The following is a 19459-nucleotide window of genomic DNA, read 5'->3' on the forward strand; positions in this document are numbered from 1 at the left end:
GTGTGCAGAGAAAAATGTGCTTGATCTCAATAGAAGAGGTGAAGAAGTACATAAGGTGTTCCAGCCCAAGCAGCAGGTGCGTTATGTCAAACCTTGTGAATGCTGTGCCAACACAAATCACAGGACTGTGGAATATAAACACAAAGATAAGAAATGTTTCAATTGTGGAGAAGTGGGACATTTGAAAGGTATCTGTAAGAAACAGGCCCGTAGCCAGCAATTTCAAAAGAGGGGTACTTTTCTGAAAAAGTGTTCCTTTTCCCATAAAAACTCCATGTACCTAGTTCAAATTTAACCCAGAGTGGACCTTTCCCAGCAAAAGGGACGGTTCTTTTGAACCCCCCGAACCCCCCCTGGCTACGGGCCTGAGAAAGATATCAAAAAGAGTAAGGGTCACAATCCGGATGGCATCAAGAAACCCCAGAGTTACAAGAGAAGTTACCAGAAGCACAGGGCACATTATGTTGATAGTGGAACTGGTAGTGTGGCCACAGATGAAGGCGATTTTTGTTTGTCAATATTGAAGGTCAACAATGAGAGTGACAGAGCACCCAGAATCAAGGTACCAGTAGCAATGGAGGGAGTTAATGTCAAGATGGAGTTGGACATGGGTTCAAGTGTGTCTATTATGAGCTTCAGGGACTATGAGACTTTACTTCCCAGAATTCCTTTGCAGTCAACGAAACGCAAATTATATGGTCACTCTGGTAATCAGTTGAAAATTGCAGGCACAGTTGAAGTGAAAGTCAACAGCAAAGTGCTAAGTTAACATTGTTTATTATTCATGGAGATTCCGAGCGATATACACCTACCTTGTTGGGACATGAATGGTTGACAGTTCTCAAGTTGGACTGGACGGAGTTATTTTCCCAGTATCCAGTGGTGAATGCTGTGAACATGGATCCAGTATCAGAATTAAAGGGGAACTATAGTGACATTTTCCAAGCAGGATTACGTTGGGTGTGTAACTGATGTTAAAGCTACACTACATGTCAAGGAAGATGCAGTTCCAATTTTTCATAGAGCACGGCCAGTTCCCTACGCATTACGAAATTCAGTTGAAAGAGAACTAAGCAGAATGCAGGAAGAGGGAATCATTTATCCGGTCAACTTCAGTGATTGGGCCACACCATTAGTTTGCATACCTAAAACTGATGGAACTGTGAGATTGTGTAGAGACGTACTACAAGGTATCGGTGAATACAGCCATCCACACAGATCAATTTCCCATACCTACACCTGAGCAAGTTTTCAGCACACTAACAGGTGGAAAAAATTTTCAAAACTAGATCTGAAATGCGCCTACCAACAGCTATTGCTAGACATGAAGTCACAAGAACTGGTCACAATAAACACTCACAAGGGTTTATTCAGGTACACACGTTTACCTTTTGGTGTTTCTTCTAGTCCAGCAATAGGGCAGCGATTCATTGAGCAAGTGTTGCAAGGTTTAGAGGGCACATGTGCTACAATGGATGATGTGTTGGTGACAGGCAGGAATGATGAAGAACACCTGCGCAATTTGGAAAGAGGGTTTGAGAGATTCAGAAGTTACAGTCTCCGACTTAAGTCAGAAAAACGCCTCTTTATGCAAGAAAGTGTGGTGTATATGGGAAGTCAGATTTCAAAGAGGGATATTTAGCCAACTGAAGACAAAGTTGAAGCTATTCACAGCGCTCCAATTCCAAAAAATGTTATCGGGTTATATGTATGGCTTGGAATGGTCAATTTTCAAGGGCAGTTCATTCCCAATTTATCAACAATGATACATCCACTGAATGAACTCTTGGGTAACAAACCATGGCAGTGGACGGAAAGCTGTGACAGGGCATTCAAGATGCTGAAATCAGCTATTAGTTCTGAGACAGTGCTGGCACACTTTGATGGAAGACTGCCAGTGGAAATTAATTAGTTACAGATGCATCACCTTACGGCCTAGGCGCGGCAATATTGCATGTGTATGATGATGGCACATGTAGACCCATTGTGTATGCATCGAGAAGCCTTAATAAACACGAGAAGAGCTACGCGCAGTTGGATAAGGAAGCATTATCCATTATGTTTGGTGTTAAATGTTTCCGAACATACCTTTATGGCAGGCACTTTACAATTAGAACTGACCATAAACCACTAGAACGTATACTGGGACCCAAGACAGCAATACCTACCTTGGCCGCACAAAGATTACAGAGATAGGCCATTATGTTGTCTGCTTTTGACTATGATTTTAAGTTCATACCATCAAGGCAGAATGTATTTGCGGATGCATTGTTACGATTACCATTGCCCAGTACCGCTGATGTGGAAGATGCTGTGTACCAGGTGGAAGACAAAATGATCAACAGTTTGCCAATTACCAGAAAAGAGATCAGTCAGGCAACGCGAGCAGACCTAGTGTTATTGCGTGTACTAGAGTTTACTAGATATGGATGGCCAACAGTTGTTGATGACGAGAAACTCAAATGGTATTTTCACAGACGTCATGAGCTTTCTGTGGAACAAGACTGTATTCTGTGGGGTCGTCGAGTTGTAATACCACCCAAATTTCAGAATGAGATTCTAGAGGAAATTCATGTGGCACATCCAGGAGTTGTCAGAATGAAAGAAATAGCTCGCAGTTATGTATGGTGGCCACAGATTGACAGGGATATTGAGAGCACCGTACGTCAATGTGTTAGCTGTCAACAAACCAGGAATCTACCGGCAGTAGCACCGTTAATGCCTTGGATATGGCCAGGACAGCCATGGAAGAGAGTGCACATTGATTTTGCTGAAAAAGATGGAAATGAATTTCTAATTGTTGTGGATGCACATTCCAAGTGGCCAGAGATTATTTTAATGAAATCCACTACATCGAATGCCACAATTAATGTCCTGAGAGGCTTGTTTAGTAGATACGGAATTCCACTACAGGTTGTTAGTGATAATGGTCCTCAATTCACGAGTGAGGAGTTTGCACACTTTATGAAAATTTATGGGGTCAAACATTTGAAAGTTGCACCATACCAAGCAGCTAGCAATGGAGCAGCAGAAAGAATGGTGCAGTCTTTTAAACGATCCATAAGTTGCAGTAAAGGAAGCAATGTTCAAGAACAAGGACTCAAAGACTTAAAGAGAGAGAAGCGTAGTGTACTAGTATTTACACATGTCACATGACTAGCATATGATGTAATCTCGGGAGACGCGTTGTTGCTCAGACATTAAACTAGACTAAGAATCCTGCTTGTTGTGTGTTATTATTTTCCCTGCCATCCTAATGTTCAATGAGGAACATAACAAGAGCCTTGGCTGTTCTCGATGTAAATGCGGCCTATGTGTAACCAAAAAAGAGTTATGATAAATTTTTAATATATTTTTTCACAGATATGCTCTTTCTGAAGTAAATTATGTGGTCAGTTATTGTTGAATTATAAGTATTGAATAGGTACTTTTTTCAAAAAGTATACATAAATTTAAAAGGATAACAACTGTTCATTTTGACCAAAAATTGAATATTCCTGTGGTAAATAACAATTTTCCCATATAACCAATAGTTAATGAACCCATCTCTACATTCAAAGTTAGTCCCTTTTTTTTCTAAAAGTTTTTTTTTTTTTTTTTGTTATAATCTCTTAAGAGATTATTACAGAGTATAGCTATCTATGTAGGTCACAAGGTACAGATTTCAGAATAATTTCTACAACTGCCGTTTTTGTGGTAAAATAAAATATATTTCTGTGAGTTGTTTACAATTATGTATTTATTGTGAAATGTAGATTTGACATGTAGAGTTGTTATCCCTTTAATCACCTCAAAAGCATAATGCAAAAATGTAATAAATCAGTGAGTAATTAATTAATATGATCAGTTACAATTAAATTATGTGAGTACTCATTAAATTTTTTTTCTAATTGATTGATTTTCTAGATCCTAAACAGCACTACACTTATCCCTATTCCCGAGGAGATGCGTTATCATCATGGCAACCAAAGTGCCAGTGGCTATGTTCTGTTTGTCCCAGAAAATGAAACCACTGAAGCAGACACTGTATATTACATTGGGATCACTTTATCAAATACCAGTGATTTGGGGAACAGTGAGTATGGACATAACAGTGATTTTTTAAAAGATTGATTTTTTAAATTATTGTGGACTTTTACTAATTCTTAATTTTTCAAGTTCATTTAAAATATATACTGCATTTAATTATACATTTTATTGTATGTTAAGTTATTTATGTAATGGAATTTATTTTAAGTCAATTTTACATTTGGTCAAGTACAAATAAATTCATATAACTACAGGACATTTTTTATGGTACTGTAATTTATTAGGGATTTTAACACAAATATATTCCAATAAAACAAGATCACTCTTCAACATTTTAGCTGATATCTTAGGGACCATTCCCACAGATATTTGGATCGATCTATCTCCCTGGAGAGTCTCACTCAATTGCTATCAACTTAAACTGCTTAAATATCTGCCACACCTAATAAAGCTGTTAGCGGGTAATTATCTATACCCCTGAGCTGATTCGGTATTGGTACTATACTCCATTACTGTCTGTGATGGATGATAGCTTATTGGTATTGGATACTGTGCTCCATCACTCTCTCTCTGTACACTGTAATATATTTTTATTTACTTTCAATCATTTTAATTTGATGACTTTTTCCTCATCTCCCTTTACTGTGCCCCCTTTCTGATAATAAGCAATTGTTTCTATGTTACAATACAACAGGGCACCTTGATGTTAATGAGAATGTCCAACTTCTGGTCACAGTCCATTCCAGTGCCTGTCTGTTCTGGGATGAGCAGAAAGAAATCTGGAGTAGTGAAGGATGTAAGGTAGTCAGCTTTTTGTTTAAATATAGATGGATTGATAGAATAATAAATAGATAAATAAATAGGAAAACACCAGAGTTTTCGTTGATACTTTCCCAATTTTTGCTTCCAAGTCTCTTATAGAAGATGTCTTCTCCAAACACAATCCAACTATATCTCACCTAACACATTTCCCACTTCCTGTATCCAGGTTTCTCCCCTCAGCACAGCTGTTACTTTACACTGTATGTGTCATCACATGACTGTGTTTTCTGGCGGTTTCTTTATTCTGCCTAATGCCATTGACATTGTGGCAGACTCTGCTCTGTTCTTGACTTTACTGGAGAACCCACTGGTGGTGAGCATTGTGCTGTGTGTATGGGGCATCTACCTGGCAGTTGTTATCTGGGCACGCAAGAAGGACAGGGAAGACCTTCTTAAGGTGAATGAACCTCTGTTTTTGATATACAAAATTGCTTGGGGATTGTGAGGGGATTTTATTTCAGTTTACCATGACTTTAATGGGTCTCAGGAGAGTCCCTTTTTGACTCCTTCTCAGCCATGTAATATGTGATTGAAAAAGTTAATGCACTCCACCCCATCCCACCCAATAACAGCTGATGTTGTATACTTATTTTGGTATTTATGCAACAAAATAAAACTCAGTATCGGGCATTATCTATATCAGTAACCCCTCAATTAAAGCAAAGCTTCCAGTTGCTCATATTTTGATGTTTTCAAACACTTAAATGTAGATTAAGTATATAGATTGAGCATTCTGCACAACAGAAGTTTTAGCTTAAATCAGTTGCAAGCTTTTGGGCTTCACTGTTGCTAATGACATTAATAGTAACAATTCTTTTCATGTCTCTAGGCTGGAGTGACAGTGTTAGAAGACAATGATCCAGAGAATAAGTATGGCTACCTTGTGACAGTTATCACTGGCTGGAGGACGGGGGCAGGGACCACAGCTAATGTGGGCTGTTTTATTAAAGGTGAATTTAAATGCTGCACTAGAAAAAAAAGTGGTGAAAATGAATTACAAACCAATTCAAACTTTAATAGTACAGTAACAAACTTATCGCTTGTTTTCAATTTTTATTTTCCATTTCAAAGGTGAAAATGGTGAAAGTGACCGTCATGTCCTGAGTGACCCCAGACGTCCAGTATTTGAGAGTGGTGGCGTGGACAGTTTCCTACTGACCAGTGCCCAGTGCCTGGGTGACCTCCTCTCTGTCACCATCTGGCATGACAACTCTGGAGCTGCTCCTGCCTGGTTTCTGGAGAAGTTGATGGTAAGAGACTTGCAGAGAAATGAGGTGTTTGAGTTCCTGTGTAACCGCTGGCTTGCTCTAGACCTGGATGACTTCTGCATCCAGCGCACACTGCGCCCTGCCTCAGTAGAGGAGATGAAGGAGTTCTCGTACCTGTTCTCCAGTAACAGTGGCTTCAGCATGAGGGAGAAACATTTGTGGGTCAGTGTGTTCTCTTGTCCACCAAACTGTCCCTTCACAAGGACCCAGAGATTGACCTGTGCTCTGACCCTTCTACTGACCACCATGCTGACCAATATCATGTTTTATGGCATCCCAACTGATGACCCAGAAGATCAGTACCAAGTAAAATTATTTGATTAATCTTTTTACCCAGCTATATCTATTTATTCATTCATTCATTTATTTATTTATTTATTTATTTATTTATTTATTTATTTATTTGTTTGTTTGTTTGTTTGTTTGTTTGTTTGTTTTAGGTGTTTTGTTTGTTTGTTTATATATTTTAATTTAAAAAAAAGATTCTGTCATTGTTGCATTTGCTTTAGAAAATGTTTGCTTAAAATGTTTGATTGGTTATGACATTGTATTAGGTATGATTTTTATTGGAAAGACATTTATTATTGGTTTAGGTAATTTCATTTCTTACATTCAAAACATGATTTTAAGAATTTATATGAGGGGAAGTCAATTCCAGGTAGCAGATTTCCAGTTTTCTCTATCTGACATAATAATTGGTATTGAGAGTGGGATGCTGATGTTCCCAGTGAACCTGGTCATAGTGCAGCTATTCAGAATGTGTGCTCCAAGACCTGTTAGTACACATAAGGAAGACGTCATGCCCAGAACTTCCATGGAACAAAGAGATTCAGCTCAGATGTCAGTGCTAGGAGCAGATGTTAACCATTCACGGAGCAGAAATAACAGTAGGGTCTTGGAGAGTGAGATTGGTGATGGTGATGTAGATAAATTACCAAATGCAACCTCTAACAGTGCAAATAAAAATAGTTTAAATTCTGATGACCAGGCTGTTACAGAGAGAAACATTGCACTCTTTATTGAAAATGAAAGTGAGAACAACTCCTGGCCTTGTTCTTTGGGTGTGGCCATCCTTGCTGCAGGAGAAGTGACGGGTCAAGTGTCTACTGACCAGTCTCTGGACATGGATGGATGTTTTACTGGGTGTAAGAAAGAAAGCAAGACTGTGGAGAAGGACAACACATGGTGTGGATCGGGTGCTGGTGTCAGGCCATCTGACCTTAATCTCACCCTTGACCTTGACCTACTTTATGGAGAAAGCCCTGACATACCATTGATACATATGGTAGGTGCAGTGCTCAGAGTAAAAGAAAAATTTGAAAATTGCAGATTTTTTTTAAATTTTTCAAAAAGGGGGATATTTAAGCCCCCCCTGTCACTTCCATCTGTTTCATCTGTCTCCTACTACATGTAATTTTCTCTTGTACTGGTACTGTAAATAATTTAAAGCAATAATAACTCTTCCTTTGAGATTCAAAGATTTCACAAGAAATACATTGTAAACAACGCATGAAAATATATTACATTGTATTTTACCACTAAGGGACCGTTCACATGAAAAATCTATTTTCTGAAAATCTAAAAATCTATTGGCGGTATCTAGTGATCACGGTCTGTGCCCTGAATACCTCACTGCGTAATTAACTAGCAGAGCAAGCGAGTTTCTTCCAAAGCTGTAATTAATTCTCAGCTGCGCTCGGAGGAGATTCTCATACCTTGAAGCATGCACAGTAGGAAGTTAGAAATGGCGGTGGCAGTTGCTTTGAAAAATGTGTTTGTCGATTTTGTGCAACAACAAGCACTACCACTAGCTGTATTACGCGTCTGTATGGTTGAGTCATCACAACTAAACTGATGAACTCCACAGCTTAGAGATACTACTGCGCATGCGTCAAGGTGTCAGAATCTCCTCCGAGCGCAGCTGAGAATTGATTACAGCTTTGGAAGTAACTGACTTGCACTGCCAGTAATTAAGCCATGAAGTATTCACGACACAGACCATGATCACAAAGTACCTCCAGATTTTTAGATTTTTAGAAAATAGATTTTTCATGTGAGGGGTCCCTAAAACGGCTAATCAATAGGGCTTTCGATGCCTTTCTTCCCAGTCGTCAAGGCAACTGTTGCCAATGACGTTGGGGTGTCACACAGATTCTCACGTTCATTCTAGACCAAAATAACATATGGCGCCATATGAACAGACACATGATGCAATCCTCAACAGGGGTAGAAAAAGACGGTCACCCACTCACCAATGCGACTTAGAAATGTCCCGGGCGACTACCTGTCAGGGGTACTGGTCCGTTTTAGCGACCGCTGAAAAGTGCCGAACATCATTGCCAATCCCATCATATATTTCACTATCAAATGGCAAAATCTGGTCAATTATTGAAGTATTTCTTGTCTCTCTCAAATCAAAACACATGAGCCCGGCCATATTGCATTTTAACAGCAGGCCGAACATCTTTTGGCTCGAGCGCTGTGATTGGCTCCCTCGCGTCGCTGCAGCAAATGTCCACCAATAAGAGATCGTTTTGCGTTCAGCAGCCGTGACGTCACACCACGGCAATGTTAAATGTACTTTTTTTTACATTTAATAAAAAAACATGTGGCGATTCATTGAAGGTGTGTCAAAACCTGCACCAAAAAGAAAAATAGCCCCTGATGAGGAAACAAACAAAGATAAAAAGAAAGAATATTATGCTTCTTATGAAAAACAAAAAAGAAGTAGGCAATTTTTGCCAAAGTGGACAGTTGGCAGGCCTTGGTTAAAAAATACACCAATTGGCATGACTTGCACTGTGTGCATAGAACATGAGGAGGCACTGAAAGGGCAGGGTGCAATACAGTCCAGGGCCTGGTTGCACCAACAGGGCGTAAATTTACTCGGTTACGAATGTTGTAAACCGCAACGCCTGGCATCCGTGCGCCAGGTTTACTCTCCCTGCTTACGCCAGTTGCACCAAGACAAAAACTGATCGTCGCAACTACGCCCGAGTAATGCTCCGTTGCATCATTGGCCAACAATACGTGGATGGTATAATTGGGCAAATGAGGAGTTCTCAGCTGCAGTCATAATGGAATGATGACATAAATAAACACAAAAGGAACATTTCAGTGACAGAAAAATTCATGAGCTAAATTATTCCATTTTGATTTAGAAATAAGAACGTTAAAATACTTTAACTTTGCTGTTGCCTTGGATATATAGCAATAAAATTGTAAATATATTCCAAATCAAAATATTATTATAGTGTGCTATGTATGCTATTATAGTATGCTGTTGTAAATGAGAAAAACGCGTTGCAGGCAGTACGTATTTCTATTAATGGATTTGAACACCTTCACATTTGTAATCGAAACTATTGAGTCTGAAAATAATGCAAAAAAGCCAGCATTGCTTTCTTCTTATAATTTTACAACAGTGCCGACAATTTCATGACCTTTTTTTATCGTTGGTTACACCGTGAGGTATCATTTAATTCAATCAATCTTACATCTTGGAGATTGAGAAATACAAGAGACCTAATACATATCACATGAGCCTTAAAATGTTGATATTTTAAGCTTTCGTCTCTATGTTTATATACAGTAAAATATGAATGATATAAAATGCAAATAAAAAATGACTATGGTTAGTTATGGTTTGTCAAAAATTGTGAAAAGAATTAAAGAAACCGTACTGCTGAGAGCCAAGAGATTTTAACAAAAAACCAAACGTTTAGGAAAAAAACCCTGGACTACATGTAACTTTGAATGCAGGAATGGGGTCGTTCACCATTGGTAAGTACGGGAAAATTGCCGTTTACTCCAGGAAAATCTAATTTTTTGCCAAAACGAAGAGTTATTATGACTTTAAGGTGCTATAAGTTTGTGTACTTAAACTATATAGAATGTGGTTAAACTTTTTTTTGTCTCATTTCCTTTTGTTTTATTGCTATAAATTTATTCTTTTTTTCTTATTTAGGACAATTCAAATGAAGTTTCTGTGATAACATTGGAGGAGGAAAAGAATACACCTTTCAGGTGAATGAAATTTTTGTCTTGTTTTTTTATGTACAGACACACATGTGTCTGTACATATTGCCATCACCTGCGTCTGTCGTCGCCGATGCCGGCGCCGTGCACTTTCCTTGTTAAAATAGTAATTTAAGACACATAAAAGTGTTTGTTTGACATTCCCTGCATCTTTACAACATTGTTAGTTGATTATGTAGAAATGATGGTAAACTTGTTATCGTGTATTGTGTAATAAAGTGTCAAAAATGGAAATAAACTCATATCAGTCAGATTCAATCATTTACTATGTTCAGAATGTCAGAATGGAGGAAATTGGACATTTGACACAGTTCTATTGATATTTGTCCCATCTCATCAATTTTCTTAGTTGATCATATAAAAACGGCAGTAAACTGTTTATTTCATCTTATATTAAAAAGTGTTAGAAATGGAAATAAACCCATTTCAGAACAGTGCTGTCTAGTTTACATTTTGGCATATTCAAGGTGTCACTTTGAAGTTCCATGGGCATGAAGACCTTTGCTAGTCACATTTTCTGAAAATCAATGACACCTTTATTTTATTATTAAAAATTGATTGTCATTATGCTGTTAAGCATTATGTAATATTGCATCAGAATAGAAGAACACACAATTTTGGGTGCTGCTGCCATGAAAACCATTATGGGAAAACCATGTTACTTATGATTGCCAAACTTTCAAAAAAAAAGAAATACAGGACTAAAATGCAGCCTGAGTTGGAAAAGCAGTCTAATTGACTTCTTTTTCTGGAAGTTATACATTTTCAAAGTGTGAACTTGAACTCCTATGGGGCTGAAGCCTTATGCTTGTTACACATTTTACTTACATTGGAATTACCTGTTGAGCATAGTTAAAATTTGATGCTAAATTTGCAGTTTAGCATAATGTACTTTTGCGTCAGAATTGACAGTACCCTATTTTGTTTTTTCCTGCTTTTTGTCTGTACATTTGACAGCTTTGCTGCCTTGTTTCACTTTTTAGCATATATGCAACACTGTAAACACAATATAAGAAAAACAGATAGACCAATTGTCATTAAAGTCACAGGAGTGGTCAATCTTACTAAAATGCAGGTTGAGTTTAAAAATGAGTATAATCGGGCCATTGTTTTAGAAGTCATGCTGTTTTTTCACATTTCCTCAAATTCAATTCTTAGGCATGTTAACATACTTATTATTTAATTAATAAGACACATAAAAGTGTTTGTTTGACATTTCCTGCATCTTTACAACATTGTTAGTTGATTATGTAGAAATGATGGTAAACTTGTTATCGTGTATTGTGTAATAAAGTGTCAAAAATGGAAATAAACTCATATCAGTCAGATTCAATCATTTACTATGTTCAGAATGGAGGAAATTGGACATTTGACACAGTTCTATTGATATTTGTCCCATCTCATCAATTTCCTTAGTTGATCATATAAAAATGGCAGTAAACTGTTTATTTCATCTTATATTAAAAAAGTGTTAAAAATGGAAATAAACCCATTTCAGAACAGTGCTGTCTAGTTCACATTTTGGCATATTCAAGGTGTCACTTTGAAGTTCCATGGGCATGAAGACCTTTGCTAGTCACATTTTCTGAATATACATGATATTATTAAAAATTGATGATCATTATGCTGTTAAACATTATGTAATATTGCATCAAAATTTGAAAATAAACCTATTTTGGGCACTGCTCCCATGATGACCATTTAAGGAAAACCATGTCATTTACTGTTCTCAAACTTACAGAAAGAAACATGGGACTTAAATACAGCTTCAGTAGGCAATGCAATCTGTTTGGTAATTCTTTCTGCCGGTTAAACATTTTTTTGTGAAAGTTTGATTTTTCACATATTGGCATTTTCAAGGTGTGACTTTGAAGTTCCACAGGCTTGAAGACCCATGCTAGTCACATTTTCTGAAAATCCATGATACCTTTATTTTATTATTAAAAATTGATTGTCATTATGCTGTTAAGCATTATGTAATATTGCATCAGAATAGAAGAACACACAATTTTGGGTGCTGCTGCCATGAAAACCATTATGGGAAAACCATGTTACTTATGATTGCCAAACTTTCAAAAAAGAAATACAGGACTAAAATGCAGCCTGAGTTGGAAAAGCAGTCTAATTGACTTCTTTCCTGGAAGTTATACATTTTCAGAGTGTGAACTTGAACTCCTATGGGGCTGAAGCCTTATGCTTGTTACACATTTTACTTACATTGGAATTACCTGTTGAGCATAATTAAAATTTGATGTTGGATTTGCAGTTTAACATAATATACTTTTGCATCAGAATTGACTGTACCCTATTTTGTTTTTTCCCTTCTTTTTGTCTGTACATTTGACAGCTTTGCTGCCTTGTCTTTTTTATTTTTACAATTAAAAGAAGTATTACTACTGAACTTGTGAGTGTAATTTAACTTTTATCCTCTCTTTCTCTCCTATTACACAAAAACATGCATGCTCACTCACATACCGGTACATGCACGAACATGCACTCTTTCTCTCTCTCTCTCTCTCTCTCTCTCTCTCTCACACACACACACACACACACACACACATACACACACACGCACACACACATAAAGATCTCATGCTGTATAGGTACCAGGACTGAATATTAGTCGCATGTACTGTTTGACTGTTTGACACCCCCATCCACACACCCCTGGCTGGTTCTTCTATTAGATGACTCTGCTCTGTAGCTTTACTTTGTCTTCAGACTTCCATGGTGGTGTATCTACACAGGCTATGTAGATACAGCTTCAGAGCTTCAGAGATAACTTGACACTAACCTCTTCACAATAGCCTATCTTCATCGTGTCAAGTTACCTCTGACGAAAATAGTTTGACCTAGTTTATATAAGCCAATCGAATCCAAGTTTCAAAATTTTTCACCAAAGTTTGGTGAATACGCTGATTGGTTGACCGTCAATCGGTAATCCTCGTCTGATTCCGCAAGCTCCATACTAACAACAAAGTTATTGTCTTGTGCGGAGACATCCGAGTAGTTCCATACACAAAGAAAGCATGGCGTCTCCTACGAATGACTACGTAAAATAATGTGTTAAGTTATCTCTTGATTCTTTGCAAAATATGAGTATATCGGAATTCAAACCAGAGCAGTTTGAGGCCCTGCATCATTATCTACTGTGGGATGATGTATTTTGCGTGCTGCCCACAGGTTACGGCAAGTCCCTGATATTCAGCCTTATCTTTGATTGGTCCAGATTTGAACAAAGCGCACTTTGACTCATTCGCGTTCATTGGCTAGATCGTTCAATGAGTCATTGAGTGCGGGCTTTAAATTTGATTGGCGGGCGGCGGGGGCAGTCGAATGTGGTCAGAGGTAACTTGACACGATGAAGATAGGCTATTGTGAAGAGGTTAGTGTCAAGTTATATCTGAAGCTCAGGGTGCTACACAGGGGCGGATCCAGAGATATTTTTTGACAGTCTTCCAAATTATCCGACAGAAAATATTAGATGCCCGACAATGTAAACTTGAAAATCTGACCGTCTTCCGGAAGACCCAGAAGACGGCCTAAATCCGCCCCTGCTACATAGCCTGGGTGGTGGCTGTGATAACATGTAGCTTTACTTTGTCTTCAGACTTCAGTGGTGGTGTATCTACATAGCCTGGGTGTTGGCTGTGATAACTTGTAGCTTTACTTTGTCTTCAGACTTCCATGGTGGTGTATCTACATAGCCTGGGTGGTGGCTGTGATAACTTGTAGCTTTACTTTGTCTTTAGACTTCCATGGTGGTGTATCTACATAGCCTGGGTGGTGGCAGTGTTAACCTGTCTGGTCTGCTCTTACTACACCATGTTGTACGGACTCAAGTACGGACACAAGAAAAGTGTGCAATGGGTGGTTGCCTTCTTTACAGGGTTCTTCCAAAGTGTGTGCATTACACAGCCAATTAAGGTGAGTAGCAGCAAAAAGGAGGCCATTTTAGATTCATGTTCTTTTTGTATAATTACTAGGCTTTTATTTTTTATTTTATTTATTTATTTATTATTTTTTTTTTTTGTATTTTTTAGTTTAAAAATGTTTAGGCTGTTTTGTTTTAGGGTAAACTAGCAGTAGGACTCTTCATTTAAAGAAATAAATAGCTTTTTTATTTATTTATTCATTTATTGATTGATTGATTGATTGATTAGAAATTTAAATTACATTTTGGTATCGAGTTATGTTGTGAAACAGGTTACTTGTTTGCATTGATTACCTTTGTATAAAGTGTTAAATGCAGGCAGTTAAAATGGGATTTGCAAATATATCTTTGTTATCTTGTTAACAGACAACAAAATAAAAAGTATAATGAAAAAAAAAATGAAAAAAATGCATTTATACCAACACAATGACAATGTAAGCTGTAAAAACGAACGGAATAAAGAGTATGATATAAATTAAGCAGCTTGATTTGGAGCTCAATTAATTACAACAGTCAGTACTTTTTAAACAACTTCTAGTCATATTGAGAGAAATTATTTACTGTTACTATAAATAATAATAATAATAATAAGAAGAAGAATATCTATTTAAGAAAACATTTGCATGGCATAAGATTGCTGTGATATTGATAAATTTGTTCTCTTATTTATTTATTTATTTATTTATTTATTTTGCTATATCTTATCTAAAATTTCACATTCAGGTCATCCTGATTGCATTGTTGGTGAGTCTGATCCTGAAGAAATCAGTTGCAGTAAATGAGGGGAAGAAGGATATACCTCAGAGTAAGAATATGGTTCATGTTCTCATCAGTTACCTGTGTCTTTGAATTAAGAAGTCTTCCATTTCAATTGTTGCAATCTAAGGAAAGTTGGCTATTTTCCTGTGTAAGTTAAACTAAGTACTTCCTAACTTGAATTAAGAAGTCTTCCATTTCAATTGTTGCAATCTAAGGAAAGTTGGCTATTTGTACCACCAGCGTTAGCGCTGGCGGTACACATGGTTTTAGTCCCGTCCGGATCGTTCCGCCGGCTCCGCCGGACGGCTACCGTTACCGCTTCTCCTCCTAGATGGTAAGGGCCTCCGTACCCATCTCTTGGATTTAGGTCACCTATAATCTCAACTCGTTCCATGTAAAATTTGGGCTTTGTCGGTATTGGGGTCTAGGTGTGGCACTCATTGCAATGCACCCTTGTCTAAAAATGGCAAAATTAAATGCTAATTATCTACCCTACGGAAGGAATTATGGGAAAAATTTCTACAGACGGCTTTCCAAAAGTCATATATGTAGATTTCAAATATGCCCTTGGATTTGACCTTTGACCTTTATTTCAAGGTCAAACGGGCCAAAAGTTTCGAAAAAACAATTTTTTACGAAAAAAAAAAATTATTTGCCCCGTTATTCAGACACCACACAGACTTAACCAATAATATTATTGGAAAGTGTTACCCTTCAGGTCATCTTTCATCTCCGTGAATTTGGGGTTAATCGGTGCATTTTCACGGGAGTAGCGGCCATAAGATACCGAAACTGAAAACTGTCTCTAATTCGGGAACCGTTAATGCTAGAGACCCATTCTTTTTTGCATTTTGTAGAGCATGTAAAGCCCAACACTGAAGGTGGTCTCCGTTTTTTTGTATTCCATACGGTTTTCGAGTTACGCTGTCTCAAAAATTACATATTGGTGGTGAAAGCAAAATGTGCAATACGGTAATGGATAATAAATTTTGAACTCCAGAAAAATAAAACATAAGGCTTGGCGAGGCAGACAACTTGTGGTCAAAAATGACATTATTTCATCAAATTTGAACATCTGGAACTTCAAAGCACCTCCCATTTCAAGAATTTTTGACCAAAATGACCTTTTCTTTATTTTAATTAATTTTTTCTGTACGAAATTTATGGCACATTATTGTAACTCCAAAATTATAACATTTAGTCCCTTATATCTCCAAAACTGGCAGAGATAGGTCCATAGTTACTATTGAAGTTGAATAGGAAATCATATACTGGCAATCAAAATGTGACCTTGAAATTGACCTTTGACCCACTTTTCATCATGAATTGAACTTTGCAAATTTTGGTTCCCTTTTATCTCCAAAACTGGCAAAAATATGCCTATAGTAACTATTGAACTTGAATAGAAGTCATTAGAGGCAATCTAAGTGTGACCTTGAAATTGACCTTTGACCTACTTTACACCATAAACTGAACTTTGCAACTTTTTAATGCTTTTATTTTCAAAACTGGCAGAGATACGCCCATAGTTACTATAAAATTGGAAAAGAAATTCATACGAGGCAATTTTTTCGTGACCTTAAAATTGACCTTTGACCTACTTTTTACCATGAACAACATTGCAAATTTTGGTTCCCTTCTATCTCCAAAACTGGCAAAAATACGCCCATAGTAACTATTGAACTTGAATAGAAGTCATTAGAGGCAATCTAAGTGTGACCTGGAAATTGACCTTTGACCTACTTTTCATCATGAATTGAAGTTTACAAATTTTGGTTCCCTTTTATCCCCAAAACTGGCAGAGATGTGTACATAGTTACTTTTGAACTTGAATAGGAAGTCATATACTGGAAATTTACTGTGACCTTGAAATTGACCTTTGACCTACCTTACTACTAACTGAAGTTTGATTGTACAAAACTGGTGGTGGTGTCCCTTTTTTTTTGTGTGTGTGTGTGTGGGGACTATACGATTGCGCTTACTCCAGCTGGTGGAACAATATTCGGAGGCGGTATCGCCTCTCTGATCCTCTAGTTTCCTGTGTACGTTAAACTAAGTACTTCCTAAGTTGGTGCTGAAAATAGAAAAATTAATTTCAGATTAAAAATTTTTCTAGTTAGAACTGGAGTGAAAAGGAGTGTGAAAGTAATTCCTTTTAATTTTGTTTTACCCCCACAGCTGAAGATGAAAAATACCTTAAGGATGAAAACATAGCTAATTATCGAAAGAATCTTCAACAAAAGCGTGCTCAGCACATGTACAAGCCTCTACCAGAGCCCGTGGTAGAACACATGCGCGGCATACGAATGAAAGAGAGGAGGATGTATCAAATACTGGTAGAGCTGGCGCTGTATGTGACCTTCACCTTGGCCCTGGTATTTGTGACATATGGCCACCGAGACCCTATGGCATTCTATGTGACAAAGTCTACAGAAGATGTGTTTATCACGGTGGAGTATGCAGATGGTCCAGCCTTTGAAGAGGTAAGTTAGACGGGACTGGACATTGCAAGGTACTGATGGGATTCTTTAAATCATTCAGTTTTAAGGAACTGATACAAATTCTTCAAGACCTTCAGTATCAAGGAACGTACTACGTGATGGCAATTCTTGAAAAGCTTCAGTTTCATTGTACTGATAGAGATTACACAGAGCCTTGAGTTTCATGGTACTGGTGGCTCTCTATTGCAAAGTTTGTTTGAGAGAATAATTTGATCATTACTGGTACTATAACAGTTGCAATCTGCCGTATAAACTATCACTTACCTTTTACATGTATTTTCACTATTCCCCCAGGTCAGTGATGTTGACTCCATGTGGGAGTACCTAGAGGAGACATTTGTACCTTCCCTGTTCACTTCTACCTGGTATAATGGTGACAGTGTGACAGAGAGTGACAGCCTGACAGCTGACATGGTGTCACTCCATGTAGGGGCAGCCAGACTCAGACAGCTGAGAGTGAAAGGTTATATTTTATAGTCCCTCTCTACTGTTCTACACTGAGTATATTATAACTGTGGAGTTACTGTAAGGATCTGTGTGTCTCTCTTTCTTCTGTCATACAGATAGTGCATGCAGGCACACATACCTCTGTACACACACAAACACACACAGGGTATGTTATGACTTTGTGAGAGTATGTACATGTAGTCGTATTATGACCCTGCAGTAGTGAGTTCATTGAGCTTCTGTATCATATCTCTTGTATTTCAGATGTCTGTGATGTGCCCCCTACGTTCCAGTCCATGATCCACTCCTGTACAGTGAGATATGAATGGGGCACTGATGACAGCAGGGACTATAACACCTCATGGACACCCCTGGTCAACACAACTGACCACCCCACTGACCAGTGGACATACCAGTCTGCTTTCAAGCTGAGGTCACTTCCATTTGCTGGAAAACATGGCACTTACAATGGTAAACTATTTCTCCCTTTGACTATACATGTAGCAATTAAGTGCATAATAATGGTTAATTCAAACTGCTACGGGTATTTGTGGCTTGGTTTTTTTCTAGAATAGCATAAATGTTTATTTTAAAGTAATTAATTTGAAAATGTATGTTCTTTATTCATGCTTGCATTGCTTACTATTACTTATCCTCTTCAAGACTTGTCAGCATCCTTTACCATCTCCCTCTATCTTTTGCTGCTATCCTTGCTTTATTTGCCCTTTGATATTTACTATATAAATATAGGTTTGTGTTTTTATTGGGCTGTCTTTGTTGAATCCGTATTATGCTGAATTTGTTGACAAGAAAAATACCAATGAAATGAAAATATTGATTAGAATGTTAAAGCAGTTGTAATAAACCAATACACGACCATACATGTATATTTTGAACCTGGAGGGCACATTTTTGGTTCAAGTAAGAAAAAAATAACATTCTCTGTATCCATACTTTAGCATGTTAGTTGGAGGATGTGTAAAACTCCTTGATGACACTGGAGGAAAAAAAACTCTCTATGACTATATGTATATGATATTTTAGGTGGAGGATATGTTAAACTCCTTGGTGACACCAGAAATAAAAGCCTGTCAATTCTTGCGGACCTGCAGGAGTTCAAGTGGATAGACCAGAGGACACGTGCCGTGTTCCTGGAGTTTACCCTGTACAACCCCCAGGTTAACCTGTTTAGTGTGGCACAGTTACTATTTGAGTTCCACCCCACTGGGGCCATCTTCCCTTTCTATCAAATCTTTACATGTAAATTTTACCAATATGGGTAAGTTATTGCTGGGGCTGTCTTCTTGTTCTATCACATCTTCAGCAATTAACCTTAATACTCATAAAGAACGAGTGTTAAAGATAAAGTGGAGGCTTATGTGCTTATTTTTAAAATTTTTGGATTAACTTATAATTTTAAGGCTTTCTAACTACTAAGTACATATATATATAGGATAATAATAATTTTAGTATAAAATGAATAAAGTGTTATAAAATATACATTATAAAGCAATGCAAGTAAAGAGATACAGTTAAAATGAAATTTTATTTAGAACAAATTTATAACAACAGCCCTGAAGTCAGTAGGTATACATTTGTTGCCAGAAAGGTGGTGATTTGATAAATCTTCATCATTAATTTTATTCATCAGCAATTTATCA

At 37.4% G+C, this 19459-nt stretch overlaps 1 protein-coding gene across 6 annotated transcripts in view; it reads left to right on the plus strand.

Moving 5' to 3' along the window:
* The window catches only part of LOC106159133 (polycystin-1-like protein 2), a 37101-nt gene that overhangs the window by 15831 nt on the left and 1811 nt on the right, over positions 1–19459 (plus strand). For 3 of the 6 annotated variants that reach the window (XM_086994908.1, XM_086994912.1, XM_086994913.1), the window contains 14 exons: positions 3907–4075; positions 4368–4490; positions 4724–4830; positions 5018–5248; positions 5681–5801; positions 5923–6425; positions 6778–7404; positions 10087–10145; positions 13910–14084; positions 14815–14896; positions 17029–17333; positions 17646–17814; positions 18063–18269; positions 18843–19077. In XM_086994908.1, the coding sequence (XP_086851034.1) occupies positions 3907–4075; positions 4368–4490; positions 4724–4830; positions 5018–5248; positions 5681–5801; positions 5923–6425; positions 6778–7404; positions 10087–10145; positions 13910–14084; positions 14815–14896; positions 17029–17333; positions 17646–17814; positions 18063–18269; positions 18843–19077 (3113 nt within the window). The remainder of the gene's footprint in view (positions 1–3906; positions 4076–4367; positions 4491–4723; positions 4831–5017; positions 5249–5680; positions 5802–5922; positions 6426–6777; positions 7405–10086; positions 10146–13909; positions 14085–14814; positions 14897–17028; positions 17334–17645; positions 17815–18062; positions 18270–18842; positions 19078–19459) is intronic. The other 3 variants (XM_086994910.1, XM_086994909.1, XM_086994911.1) reach the window with 3 other exon arrangements.

The sequence above is a fragment of the Lingula anatina genome, chromosome 9 (assembly GCF_051362555.1).
Source record: "Lingula anatina isolate TDL-2025a chromosome 9, LinAna3.0, whole genome shotgun sequence".
In the NCBI taxonomy this organism is placed as follows: domain Eukaryota; kingdom Metazoa; phylum Brachiopoda; class Lingulata; order Lingulida; family Lingulidae; genus Lingula; species Lingula anatina.